The sequence below is a fragment of the Taudactylus pleione genome, unplaced genomic scaffold, assembly GCF_031769625.1.
Source record: "Taudactylus pleione unplaced genomic scaffold, aTauple2 ptg000547l, whole genome shotgun sequence".
Taxonomy (NCBI): domain Eukaryota; kingdom Metazoa; phylum Chordata; class Amphibia; order Anura; family Myobatrachidae; genus Taudactylus; species Taudactylus pleione.
In genome coordinates, this window is record NW_028284949.1 from 3,008,154 (window position 1) to 3,022,417 (window position 14,264).

Below are 14,264 nucleotides of genomic sequence, written 5' to 3' on the forward strand. Positions count from 1 at the left end.
TCCATCGATGACAGAAAACCTTTTGCTCTCTGCCATCAATAACAAATCAATCAACCATTGTAAGTAAACCATCGATATTTGCTAACTATCGATAGTTGATGGTCATCCCTAAGCCAAGAAGCAGCAGGTAGTCAATTGGAAAGACAGTCACAGAAATGGTCCAATAGGACAAACCAAGCTGGAATATGTGCAGTAGACCAGCAAGTGTTTGTGTTCATGGTCCATGAATAAGAACAAAAGGGACCCACCAAAAGGTCTGGATATGAAATGGTGTCAGTCACAACTGTGTGCCGAAGCTGCTGGACATAAGCCAATGTCTACACAAGAGCTAAGAGAAGATTCACTTCATGAAAATAGAGATTGAAGCTCACAGCAGCCTGATTCAGAGATGTACACAAACTTGATGGGTTGCGTACATCTCAGATATTCTGGGCTCTGTGCATGTGCAGAACGGGTCTTGAGATCTCGCTTGCAGATCCCCCAAGCCGCAGGTGTGGCTGGCCACCATCCGGCCTTTCACCCCCGTTTTCCAGGGGGGACAAGGCCATCAATACAGTCCATCTCTAAATCAGGCCATCCATATGGTAACAGGACTTCATTGTTTGATATTTCAAAGAATGTTGACAATGTACTTAATTCAGAGTGTTACGCAAACCCAATTGTTTCTATACAACTCTAATTGCTGGAGATCTGCACATAGGCAGAATCTGCACATACAGGAAGTCTTACTTGTGGCACATGTGTCGTTAGTCGTGAAGACCAGGGATAAGCAGTTCAACTTCAGTTCCAGGGGGAAGGAGTTTTATCCTGGTGCTTTCTCAGTTTTATTGGTGTGTATAAATGATATCACTTACTCCCAGTAATGTGCTTATAAATGGAAAGAAAACTAGATCAGTGTATACTGTTGTTTAGTTGTGTCTGTGTATGGTGGAATATAAAAACACCATATAAATGACAAAGTGGCATTGGACAATCTCAACACCGTTGTCCTATAGTGGTTGCTTAGCAACGGAGTTTCCTCTTGACATCTGGGTGTTCAGTGTCATGGTTCCAGTACTCAGGACATTGGACAAAAGTGAAGCGACTTAGTGCATATCTTCAAAACTCAGTGGGGACTTTAAAAAGACTCACCGCATTCACATATCTTTCACTAAAAGACTGACCTTGGCACATCTTAATATTTTCTTGGCTGATGTAAATGCTATATGTTTTTAGAACCAAATGTGAGTGGATGGCAGTGTTGACAGAACCCTGCGATAGGAACAGATGGTGTAAAGATTCCAATTTGGGATTATGACAACAGGGGGATTGGGAAGGATCATCGGCTCCTATGGATACCCCCATGTTAACATACACTGAAGTTCCCAAAGTCATGGTAGGTTGCATCACCGCACTGTAGCATCTTGGAAATGCCCTGCCCTGCATCAATTGTGATCTGAATCTCATGAGTCAGGTTGGACACCGGCTAGGCTGCTCATGACAAGGCGACGTGAACTATCGGGAGTTCAAATGAGGCAGTGCCTGAAGGATGGGACATTCAAAATTCTTCGATCTATGTCACGTGTGTATCTGTAATGCCTCATAGAAGGCAATACCACCCACCATGGACAACACAGTGGCCGACCATGGGTACTTAGACCAGTGGCACCTGGTCAGAATTGTATGGTAATAGACAAGCGACACTGACTCAAATCAACTCTATTCAATGCAGAAGGCACCAGACACATATCCAGCAGGTAAGTGCAGTGTTTTTTAGCTTCCAAGGGATATGGGAACAGAAGACCCACCCAAGTGCCTCTGTTAACACTATGACACCGTACACAGCGGCTCTCTTGGCGTCATGTACCCCCACAATGGAATATTACAGCAGGATAATGCACTGTGTCATCAGTCCCAACTTGTCCAGAATTGGTTCGAGGAGCATTCTGGAGAGTTCAGACACATGATGTGGCCACCCCGTTCACCCGACATGAACTCGTTCGAGCATTGAGGGGATGTGGTGGAGAGTTCAATATGCACCCAAGGTCCTGCACCTATAAATATCAGGGAGCTGTGGGAAGCTATCCAGATGGCATTAGTCAACATCGCTCCAGAGGTCTTCTGTCCACTTGTTGAATTAATGCCACGATGAGTTTCTAGACATTTATCCCATGAGTTTTGGCATTTCAGTGTAATAGCAAATATGCTTGTGCTACATTGTACATGAAAACACAATTTTTGTGTTACAGTAGTGTTAATTGTAAATTGGATCCAGTTACTCAGCTGATGGTATGGTAGTAGAGTACTTAATATACACTACTATATTAATAGAATAATTGTAGATTAATGCCTCATCTTCCTCTGATGAACCTGCAGATTTTGGAGCAGAAAAACACATCAGCTGTCATCTTGAATCAGCCATTGGTTTGGTAATGATTACACCCAATTAACGAATTGAGCACTGTTGTGTCTACCAACACTATTTTAAACCTTTTGGGTAATCTTATTACATAACCTTCTATGCATGATAACAAAGTAACTTTCCTTCCCATCCCCTACATGAGAACATATCTTAAAAAAATTTATTATAAGAAAAACAACAAAACCTCAAAAATATAATTAGATCAGTAATACAATACGAACACAAAACACAAGCAACATCATTAACACAAAAAATAAATGTTACAGATCAGCTTCAGAGAATATACTATGAGTAATACAATTTATTCTTCAGATAAAATATAATTCATGTAAAATCACAAAAGTTTCACCTCTGTACGTGTCAGAATAACGTGTCATTTCCCAGATTGAGAACAAGAAAGTGGGTTCTCACCTGTGTGAAGTCTCTTGTGTGTAACAAGTGTGGATTTATGTCCAAAACATTTCCCACACTCAGAACAAGAAAATGGCTTCACACCTGTGTGACTCCTCTGATGTGTAACAAGATTAGATTTCTGTGTAAAACATTTCCCACACTCAGAACAAGAAAATGGCTTCACACCGGTGTGAGTTTTCTGATGTGCAACAAGGCTGGATTTCTGTGTAAAACATTTCCCACACTCAGAGCATGAAATTGGTTTTTCACCGGTGTGAAATCTCTGATGTGCAACAAGATATGTTCTCTGTGTAAAACATATTCCACACTCCAAACAGGAAAATGGTTTCTCACCTGTGTGAATTATGTTGTGTGTAACAAGAGCTGATTTATAAGCAAAACATTTACCACACTCAGAGCAAGAAAATGGCTTCTCACCTATGTGAGTTTTCTGATGTGTAGCAAGATTTGATTGCTGTGTAAAACATTTCCCACACTCTGAACATGAAAATGGCTTCTCACCCGTGTGAAATCTCTGATGTGAAGCAAGAGCTGACTGCTGTGCAAAACATTTCCCGCACTCAGAGCATGTAAATGGTTTGTCACCTATATGAAGTCTCTGGTGTCTAACAAGAGCCGATTTTTGAGTAAAATATTTCTCACACTGGGTACAGGAGAATGGTTTCTCGCCTGTGTGATGGCGCTGATGAGTAACCAGTTCTGATCTGCGCATAAAACTTTTCCCACACTCAGAACATGAAAATGGTTTCTCTCCTGTATGAAGTCTCTGATGTATGATAAGTTTTGATTTCTCAGTGAAACAATTCCCACACTCAGAACATGGAAACAATTTTTCACCTGTGTGAGTTCTCTGATGTTTAAAAAGATCTGACTTCTGTAAAAACCATTTCCCGCACTCAGAACAAGAAAATGGCTTCTCACCCGTGTGCGTGCTGTGATGTCTAACCAGAACAGATTTGTGCATAAAACATTTTCCACACTCAGAACAGGAGAATGGCTTCACACCTGTGTGGATTCTTTTATGTCTAGCAAGAGCCGATTTATGTATAAAACATTTCCCACATTCACAACAGGAAAATGGCTTCTCCCCTGTGTGAGTTCTCTCATGTGTAACCAGAACAGATTTGTGTGTAAAACATTTACCACACTGAGAGCAGGAAAATGGCTTCTCCCCCGTGTGAGTTCTCTCATGTGTAGCCAGAGCAGATTTGTGTGTAAAACATTTCCCACACTGAGGACAAGAAAACGGCTTGTCCCCTGTGTGAGTTCTCTGATGAATAGCCAGAACGGATGTGTGTGTAAAAAATTTCCCACACTGAGGACAAGAAAACGGCTTCTCCCCTGTGTGAGCTCTCTGATGTTTAACCAGACCTGATTTGCGCATAAAACATTTCCCACACTCAGAACATGGAAAGGGTATTTGACCTATCTTAGTTGGCTGGTGGGTAATAACCTTTGTGTCCTGTGTAAAACATCTGGAATCTATAGGACAGTGAAATATTTTATCTGCTCTAAATTCTGTATTAGATGTATCAATATCACAGTTATAGGAATATTCCTCAGGATTAGAGGGAGCAGAAGAAATCGCTGCAGCCTGAGGTACTGGCTGTATAATTGGGGTAACAGGTTTCACTCCCAGAGAATCTTGTCCAAATTCGTCATCTTTTATTTCACCATCTGGAGAGAAACAGAGATGTCCTTCCATGACATTCCTGTTTTTGCGTCCATCTGCTGGGAATAAAATAGATGTATGGAAATATGGATATTTCCCGTAAGAAATTTAATTAATCGCTATATTTATAAGTCTTTACATGATTATTATAAGAACTAGGACGTTTGAGCTGAAGTTTAATTTGCCACATTGAAAGCTTATGTTGGTTTAACAGAGATGAAATGAGCTTTAGAATTAGGCATGATCTATACATAAATGCAAAGCTGAAAGCACAAGATAACAGTTGCGAATGAGGTGCACGGTCTCCGGTATGTCTTGAAAGTATATTGGGTATCCCTGGAAGGTGATTGGGACATTGGTAGGTGGACACATGTAGATGGTCCACTTTATGAGAATGTTATAGGCATTGGCACTGAAGTGGTTGCAAACTCTATACATAATCGTTCACATTGGAGACCATAATGACAGAGAATCTGCATGTGACGTGGGGCTGATGCAAGTTTTGATTGTGCGACCGATGGTGGAGTCTAAAGCACCAAGCGGTATGTAAGCGTCTACAGTGGGAATCTCAGTCCTTGCACATTTGGACGTACACCAGGGTAGTGCATAAGATGCACACATGGGGCACTGCAACATCTCACTCAGGATCAGCACCTAAGTGCAGGTTATTCTTCAATGCTTCTGGCAGTAACTGCCCCCAGGATTACTACTCTTCAGTGTCAGAGCCTCTGCTATAATTGGGGCATCTAACAGAGCATTAAGCATGAACTAGACTGAGGTTCCACAAAGGAGCTAATAGAGGGGCGAATCCTCCTCACTGTCTGGAAGTGAACGGGTAATTATTCGGAGGCCAATACTGTAATAAAGAAAGCACGCCGCCTAGCTTTACATACGCTCAAGATACAAGTGCCAAGCCTGTCACTGATTCAGTTGCTATGGTTAGATTTACGCTATGTAATAAATCTATATCACAACGTGCAATATACAGTACTACTGAAAACCTTCACATTATAGACTCAGATATTTTTCTATCTCTGAGCAGCTCCTTAATTTTCATGCCATTATATGTAGCTCTGTAATTGGGTGAAAAGACTGGAAACTGGAGTAACATATCTGGATGGAGGGGGCTGAGGCCATGGTTCTTCCTGAATAATCTCCCCATATACCAGGAACCACTGAGGCAATGGCCAAAATGATTTTTATTACCTCTATGTTCTCTTTCTTAGGATGTAGGAAAAGAATACAAGGAAGACACAGACTGGCTGATACGTCTGTGAGGCTGTTGCTACCCCCACTCCCTGAAGTACGTGAGACTGTTGCTACACTCACTAGTTCTATTCGTCAGACTGTTAATACATTCACCTCCACTGTCCCTGGAACTTTTTGCCAAGAAAAGAATTTGGGTACTTTTGGATTCTAGTTTGTTGCCACAAGGAGTACTTGAGGAAACCGGAATATTTACATCAGTATTTGGAAGACGTCCGAATGTAGATCCCGCCCCCCTAAAACAGATAGCCTTCTACCGACTTTCCCTGCCTGCTACATGGAACACTGAAAGTGACAAATTTTCTTCTGCCCAAGACATCAGCTTCACTACCTCTACGATGATAGCTTTACTTCTGCTGCCTCTCTGGCAATCATGAAGACATGACCTGTTGGGCTTACTTGAGAACCACTGTTAGGCAATTTGTTTTGACGGATTGTCTTGCTGCCCAGAGCTGCAAGCAGAGGGCTCTTCTAGCCTCTTCTATGGACGCCATTGGAGATTTTACCCTCTATGCATGATTTCCTCCCTTAACAGGTATTGCCCATTTACTTTTACCTGGGCATCTGTATAAGCTCAGGGCTCTAATCGCTGAGGCCATTATAACACGTAACATCAAAGTGGCTCATGCTGAAAGATGAACATTTTTAAAAGAACTTTCCATCTTTCTATCTATGGTATTCCCTAACACCCATCTCCTAGAGCAGGGATTCCGAACCACAGTCCTCAAGGCACACTATCAGTCAATATTTATAAGGATAGCAACACTTAAGCACAGGTGACTTAATTAGAACCTTAGTTATTTTGATTTAACCACCTGTGTTCAAGCACGGATATCACTAAAACCAGGACTGTTAGTGTGCCTTGAGGACCGAGGTTGGGAATCACTGTTCTAGAGAAATTCTAGTTGTAGCATCTGTCTTATGGACAGAAATCTATTTTTGTATATCTTCATCACTAAATGGATAGATGCATTCCAGCCTTTTAAAATTAGTCTATACCTGCATTGCAGCCTTTTAAAATTAGAGTTTTTACCTGTGACCATTCCTGTTAGAAGAGTTTCTGTTCTACTTTGCCATGTTCCCCTGCAGTAAGATACCTTACCACCAGGGGTCACTAGGCCTCGGGTTATGTCAGCTGCAGTACTGGTCCTTAACCAGAGGTGCTTCTCTTTGGACATGCTTCTGTGCCCAGGTGTCAGGTAATGACTCAATTACCAGAATGAACTACACCTGACAGCTGGCTATTTAATCTGTATGAGCCCAGCATTCATGGCTGGATTATTGATGTTTTTTTTGCCTGTTCTGATATGCTATGCCTAGAACCTGCCACTGATGTTTGAGCCAAGATTTCTGAATTCCTGTTCCTGTTTTGCTCCTATGCACTCCGATGTTTCAGGACTGTGTTCTGAGTCTGCTTAGCAAATGAACTTCTGCCATTCATCAAGTCAGCCTCCTGCTGTTAAGTATTCATGTTTCTAGTCTTATATTTCTATGAGCTCCTGTGATCTGCCAAGTTTTGTTGCGTTGCTTTGTGCATTCTACCATTAGAGTTTGTGTACCTGCACTCCCATTATTGTATTTTGCCAAGAAAAAAGGAGATTTATGTCTTACCTGTTAAGTTATTTTCTTCGAACTCAATAGGGGACACAGGAACTACACTGGGGTATAGGCTGGCAGGTGAAGTCCGGGCACCAAACAGTTAATTTCTTCAGAGAGAGGTGAAGCCCAGGCTCTTCCTCCCCTATACCCCACCCCCAGCATAGCCAGTCAAGTTAGCAAGCCTAAGGCAGGAGCGGGAAGGAGGAGAAGGAAGGCAGGCACACAGACACAAACACCCGAAGAGAAAGGGAAACCAGAAAACAAGGAGAAACCCCACCAGTCAGGTGCATCAGGGTGGGCACCCTGTGTCCCCTAAGTAGTTTGAAGAAAAGGACTTAACAGGTAAGACATAAGTCTCCTTTTCTTCAGCACAGTCCATAGGGGACAAAGGGACTACACTGGGGACGTCCCAAAGCAAACACCCTAAGGGAGGGGACGCCCCTGAGCAGCACTGAGTGCCTGTCTCCCAAAGGACGCATCCACGGAAGTGAAGGTATCGAATGCATAAAAGCAGATAACCGTGAACAGAGGACCACGTGGCCGCCTTGCAAAGTTTCTCTGCACCACGACAAGTTGCCCAAAAGGTACCAACCGATCTTATGGAATGAGCAGTCACTACGGCTGGGGCTGGAAGGTCTGCTGCCACGTATGAATGGCGGATGGTTAAGTGGAGGCACCTGGCTACGGTCTGCTTTGTAGCCGGTCAGCCATGCTTGTGGAAACCATAGAGAATGAAAAGGGAATCCGACTTCTGGAGATCCCTGGTACAATCAACATAAATGCAGAGGGCCCGTTACAACATCCAAAGAGGCCTCATCTGACAGAGACTGAAAGGCCAGGAGCACAATCTCCTGATTGAGGTGGAATCTGGATACCGCCTTCGGAAGGTAACCTACTAGAGTCCAAATTACAGCCCGGTCCAAGTGAAAGACCAGAAAAGGTCACTCTCCGAGCCAAAGCAATAGCCAGAAGTTTTCCACGTGAGCCAACAAAGGCCCACCGATTGCAAAGGCAACTGAAGAGCCCGAAGCACCAGGTCCCACAGAGACACCGGAGGAACAAACGGAGGCTGTACATGGAAAACACCCTGAAAGAAAATAAAAACATCCGGCATCAAGGAAATCTGTCTCTGAAAGAGAACCGAAAGTGCAGAAACCTGTACCTTTAAGGAAGACAGACGAAGACTGAAAACCAGGCCGGACTGCAGAAACGAAAGTACTCGGGAAAGCCGGAAGGATCTGGGGTTAAAATCTCTGGAATAAATCCGGTAATAAACTTTGGCGGAAGGTTTCCGTGCATTCAACATTGTGCGAATGACTGACCGCGTAAAACCATTAGCTCTCAAAACGGATGTCTATAGAACCACCCCGTCAAAGCGAGGCGAGTCATATCTGGGTGGAAGCACAGGCCCTGAGACAGAAGATCCGGCCGTAGAGGAAGACGCAGTGGGGCGTCGATGGAGATGCTGAGAAGAACTGCGCACCAAGCTCTCCGCGGCCAATCGGCAGCCTCCAGAATGACGGTACCGCCTTCCAACTTGAACTTGCGGAGAACCCTCGACAGAAGTGAGATTTGAGGGAATATGTACATGAGATTGAAAGTCCACCGAACCGCCAAGGCGTCCACCAGTAGAGCCCCCGGGTCTCTGGTGCGAGATCCTTACTTTGGTACCTTGTGGTCCTACAGTGTCCTGCTGGCGGTCACTATAATACAGTGATACTGCCAGCGTGCAGACCCCAATCCCTTCAAGTGCCCTGGTGGTCTAGCGGGGATGCGGGCAACTCGGCCACCCTGCTTGTCAGCACCGCCGGTGGTCTCCACACCGGAAGTGACAGCCGCGCTGTGGTGTCCAACTGTGAGGACCCGGCCGAGGTCGCCAACACAGCCACCAGGGGTTGGTGGAGCGGCAGGTGTCCTATAGGATGCCCGGCGCTGCCTGCTCATGAAAGGTACATAAAACTGAAGAAAAATGAGGCCTCTTGTTCTAGGTGGGCACTCCTGCGGCACCAAACTAGACTGGCTATAGGAGAGGACTAGCCTGGACTGCACATCTCTGAAGAAATTCACTGTTTGGTGCCCAGACTCCGCCTGCCAGCCTATACCCCAGCATAGTCCCTGTGTCCCCTATGGACTGTGAAGAAAATATCACTGCAAGCATTTAGTTATATCCGGTGACTAGCAACTGCAGCCAGGTGGTTCATAACAGAAGGACCCACCAAACAAACCAGAGAATGCTGAAGAGTCTGTAATACTCCATTTACACCAAAATCCTGGGGCACTAAACATGGGTTAGTCCTGGATAAGATCCGGGTCAGACCCCAATTACTCTGCACCTTCGACCCAAGTTATTCCCAGGTAGGCCCCATTTACAGTGAACCTTGGTCAGGCCTTGCATAACCAGTTTTTTTTTTTTTTTTTTAAATACATCAATATTATTGTTAAGGAACACCACACAATTTTTGCCTTCAAAATTTTTTTTTTATTTCAAAGTTCTTGTTTAAATGATAAATTTAGGACACATTAATGTTTTTTTTCATAAACTGTTTTTAGGCCAATTTGAAAACAATTGTAAACAGTATATATATATATATATATATATATATATATATGGGGTGAGCGGATTCAGTTCTACTCGGTTCCGTTCGGTTTTAAAAACCGAATCTTATTGGCTATCCAAAACTCGTGACAGCTGATACCCAATAAGATTCGGTTTTTAAATCCGAACGGGACCGAGTAGAACCGAATCCGCTCACCCCTAAATTATTTTATTATATATATATTATATATATATATATATATATATATATCTATCTTTTGGTTTTTTTTTTTTTAAAACCTGACAAAAATATGTGGTACTGGTGATGAAAACAGCACCTACTAGCTGTGGGCATAACATCAAATCCTTGCACACATACAAATTTAAAACAAAACAACTTTTTATAAAACAAAAAGCTCTCTTATAACTGGTCACTACAGGTACAGGGTGCTGATCAGTGCGGAGGACATTTTATAATTTTTCAAACCTAAAATAGCATAACTGAAGCTGCCGTACCTGTAGCAATACTTCACATCTACATTTAGGGCAATTTTAATTTAAATATTGGCGCCTCCCAAATCAGCACCCTGTACATAAAGTGAACAGTAGCAAGAACGCAAATTTATTTAGCAAAGACATTTAGTATACATATAAATTAAAGTACACCCTAAAAATTAGAATATACATTAAGAGCCTGATTCTGAGCCGCTCGCTGCTAGCGAGCGCTCGCTCTGAATCAGGGCGTTATTGTTTTTTTCCTCCTCCAGCCCGCTCGCAAAGCTGTGGGTGACCACCCACAACTTGAACGAGCGGCCAGGAGGCAGTCGCAATTATTGCGACCATCGACCTTGCGATGAGACCCTGTGGTAGGGTCTCGGCTCCCGCAAGCCCCAGTGGACTTCCTGCTCTATTAGAGCAGGAAGTCTACTAGTGATGTCATTAGGGCCACCCACAAATGCCAGGCATTATTTTGGGAACGCCTGTGTTTGCTCAACCCCCCCCCCCCCTACCCGCCTACAAAACGGGGCGAGCTGTCAATCAACATCGACAGCCGCCCCGTCTTGTAGCGAGCCCCGGAGCGACTGAACTTCAGTCGCTTGCTGGGGCTCGCGTATGCGCAAGGGGCAAACATCGACCCGCTTGCGAGCGCGTCTGAATCAGACCCTAAGTACGTATTTGCACGTACTTAATGTATGCACGCAGACATACATTAAAACATCAAACAAACAAACCAATCAACGGCTTTCTTTCAGCCATACCTAAAAATATGTATATAATTAGTATAAAATAAACATCTGGCATAAAAATAAGCTCAAAACCAAATTCAATTTTACATATTTCAAAAGTTGAAAACAGCATTTTGTTAATTAAAACAAAAAGGCAAATTTATGGTAATTTGCTAAGCCCTGGATTTTCGGTGTTTGCAGGAGCTGCATTAGGGTCCGTGTCCATGGTATGGTGGGTGGACGGTTGTGTGTGGTGCGCTTGATTGCGAGTGAACATGCGCTCTAGGAGCGCCATTTGATGTTCCTGGAAGGCAATGTCTCTCTCACGTGCCTCTCTTGCCATGCGTTCATGTAAGGAGGTGAGCTGGCACATGAAGGTCTGCTGCATCTCACGCTCACCCTGCAAGAACCTTTCCAGGCGTGCATCCTCCTGGGCAGACATTGTAGCGTCCATGTCACGAAGCTGCTCCACAAGGATAGTTGTGATGGTTTTGGCTGCCACCTCAGTTTTGGTCCTTTTTCGCTTTCCAGACGGAACACTGAATACTATGAAGAAGATATAAAAAACAAAACATTACAATCTGTACTGAGCATATGCAAAACACTGCAGAAATGTTAGCGCACGTGTTTGTGGACTTCTCCCACCTGCACACTGCAACAGACACCGCCATTTTGTCAGTCTCTATTTTGCATTAATTTTAAAGTGACTCGTGTTTTGGGCTCAGTATGTGAAAATACACTGTAACAAAGGTTAAAGTAGGTCCACTGAAAACATGAAGCACCATTACTGGTTTAAGGTGTTCCTTGTCTATGTCTTGTTTAAATGAATGTAGTGTTTAACAGTGTGTATTTTGAACTTTTTATACTTACTATTTGATCGCAAAGTAGTGGCATGGGTGCTCTGCGACGTCCCAGACTGAGGGCTGTGCGTCTCCATGATCTCCTGGATGGTGGGGGATACACTGTTGTAACTGGCTCCTTCCAAGTCACTGTTGCCAGTGGGGTCGTCTGGAATCGGAACAGGTGCCGATGTGCCTAAACGGGTGTTGTCCCGCGTTGCTTGGGTGCTGCTCTGGCTGCTTTTTCCGACAGATGCCTGTGAAGAGGTACAGCTAAAGGAGGACAAGTTGTCGGGGGTTGTCAAAGCCGTTTTTCCAAACGCATTAGAGCAGAGCTCATAGAACGGCCAATCTATGCAGCCGGCACCACTTTTGCGCTTACTGTCGACGATCTTCGTGAATTGCTTCCGGAGGGCTTTCAGCTTGTTAACAACCTGTTGTTGAGATCTCTGTACCCCCCGTGAAGCCAGAACTTTGGATATTTTCCGGTAAACCATAGAGTCTTTAACGGTGCCAGTCATCTGGCGCCGTATTTTCTCATCTCCCCTTATAGTCAGGAGCTTCCGAACCTCTTCCTCTGTCCAGGTGGCTATTGGTATTTTTTTAAAGCCGTCGCTGCAGTATACCGCCGTCTCTGGCAAGCGCTTGTCTCCCTGCTGCCTGCTCTGCAGGGCTCTAGGCCGATGATAGATCTCTGAAAAAATTGCAATGAAAAAAAACATTGCAGCTTATTTAAAAAATATTTTTTAAATAAACATTCAATAATGTTATACAGAGGTGTATCTATGGGGCGGAGAGCAACTGTCATAGTAAGGGACTGCCACCCCAAATAGAGATTGTAATGGCCTCATACATGTAGCCTCAACTTGCCCGGCATGAGTGACCCGCCAAGCTCCCGTGCAACTTGCCAGCGCCGGGCGTCTTCTTTTGCCCAAAATGTGTCTAAGTCGCAATGCAAACATGATATACAATAGTCATACGCCCACGGATAAAGGCGGGGTGATTGTATTACAAAATACATCTGACTACAGGAATGAGATTATGCGAAGTTCAAATTGGAGATTGTTATAATATCCTCTGACACCGCATTTTGTAATATTTGATCACAGTCATGAAAGCACTAACGCAGGAACACACCATTGTACCGCTGTTATATAGTCCTGAAAATACATAAAAACGCAATTAGACCACCAGGCCGGCCAATTTAATCAGCTAGAGGCTCTACTGTATCTGCCAGCCCTTCTCTCAATATCTGGACATCATCCTACAGCCATTGTGTGATTAAGGAGAAAACATCTCTCAAGGAGACGACTCTTGCGACAACTGCAACAGAGCTAAATTATACCGGATAACACCCTTGTGTACCTTGGATGTACAGTTTGTATACTTCTGTCCTCCAAGCTGAAGGGATACAAGCAGTACATCAATGATAACCCCATTACAAGGGTCCCGATTCCAGCATTCCATCATTAAATTGTCGTCCTTGGTGTTACATTGTAATGTTTGTTTGATGGGAATTTTGTATATGCAAGAGGCCGTCTGTGCAATGGGTGCTATGCAAATATTTTTATGTTTGCCCAGGAGCAGAAACTATTCTTTGACCAACCAGAGATTATATTTACGTTATATTAATGAGCTACTATAGGCTGGGAGCGAACAGGCCCCGCAGGATTACATTGATACAATTAATATGAGGGGAGGACCAATAAAATTCACGTATAAGACCAGCTATAATGACATTGAATACCTGGATGTGAAAACTATAAGCAGAGAGAATAAGTTACGTACAACGGTTTTTCAAAAAGAAAGTGATCATAAAACCCTACTATGGTATTCCAGCTTCCATCCTGAAGCACTGAAATCTGGCCTCCCTTACTCGCAGATGTTAAGAGTGGCCAAGATCAATAGCGACAGGGATTCCCTCATTTTCCAGTTGGATGAGATGGTACAAAAATTCACAGACAGAGGATATCCTGAAAACATTCTCCGAAAACATAAGGATAAAGTTCTGCGATAACCGAAAGAACGTTTTCTTAAAAAGATAATAATCCAAGTGACTAGAAACTAAATTGTGTCATTTGGACCAGCGAATTCACCATGAGTAGTCCCATTGTACAAAAAGGCACAAAAGCGTTATGGCCGATAGTAACCACAGACAAAGAATTAAAGTCCTGTAAAAGGTAAAACCCCAATGACTTGTTTTCGAGGAGGTAGAAACATCAGGGATTTGGTGGTACACATACAGACATCACTAACTTTAACCATTGTAAATTGAGACCAACAATGAGAAAACTGGGATGTTACAAATGTA

At 43.6% G+C, this 14,264-nt stretch overlaps 1 protein-coding gene across 4 annotated transcripts in view; it reads right to left on the minus strand.

Annotated features, from left to right (window-relative positions):
* Positions 1–2,539: 2,539 nt before the first annotated feature.
* LOC148500779 (uncharacterized) overlaps positions 2,540–14,264 on the minus strand; it is a 29,275-nt gene continuing 17,550 nt past the window's right edge. For 3 of the 4 annotated variants that reach the window (XM_088451331.1, XM_088451332.1, XM_088451330.1), the window contains exon 8: positions 2,541–4,546. In XM_088451331.1, coding sequence (XP_088307457.1) covers positions 2,775–4,546 — 1,772 coding nt within the window. In that variant the 3' untranslated portion in view covers positions 2,541–2,774. Of the gene's footprint in view, positions 4,547–14,264 lie in introns of all 4 variants that reach the window. The other variant, XM_088451333.1, reaches the window with a different exon arrangement.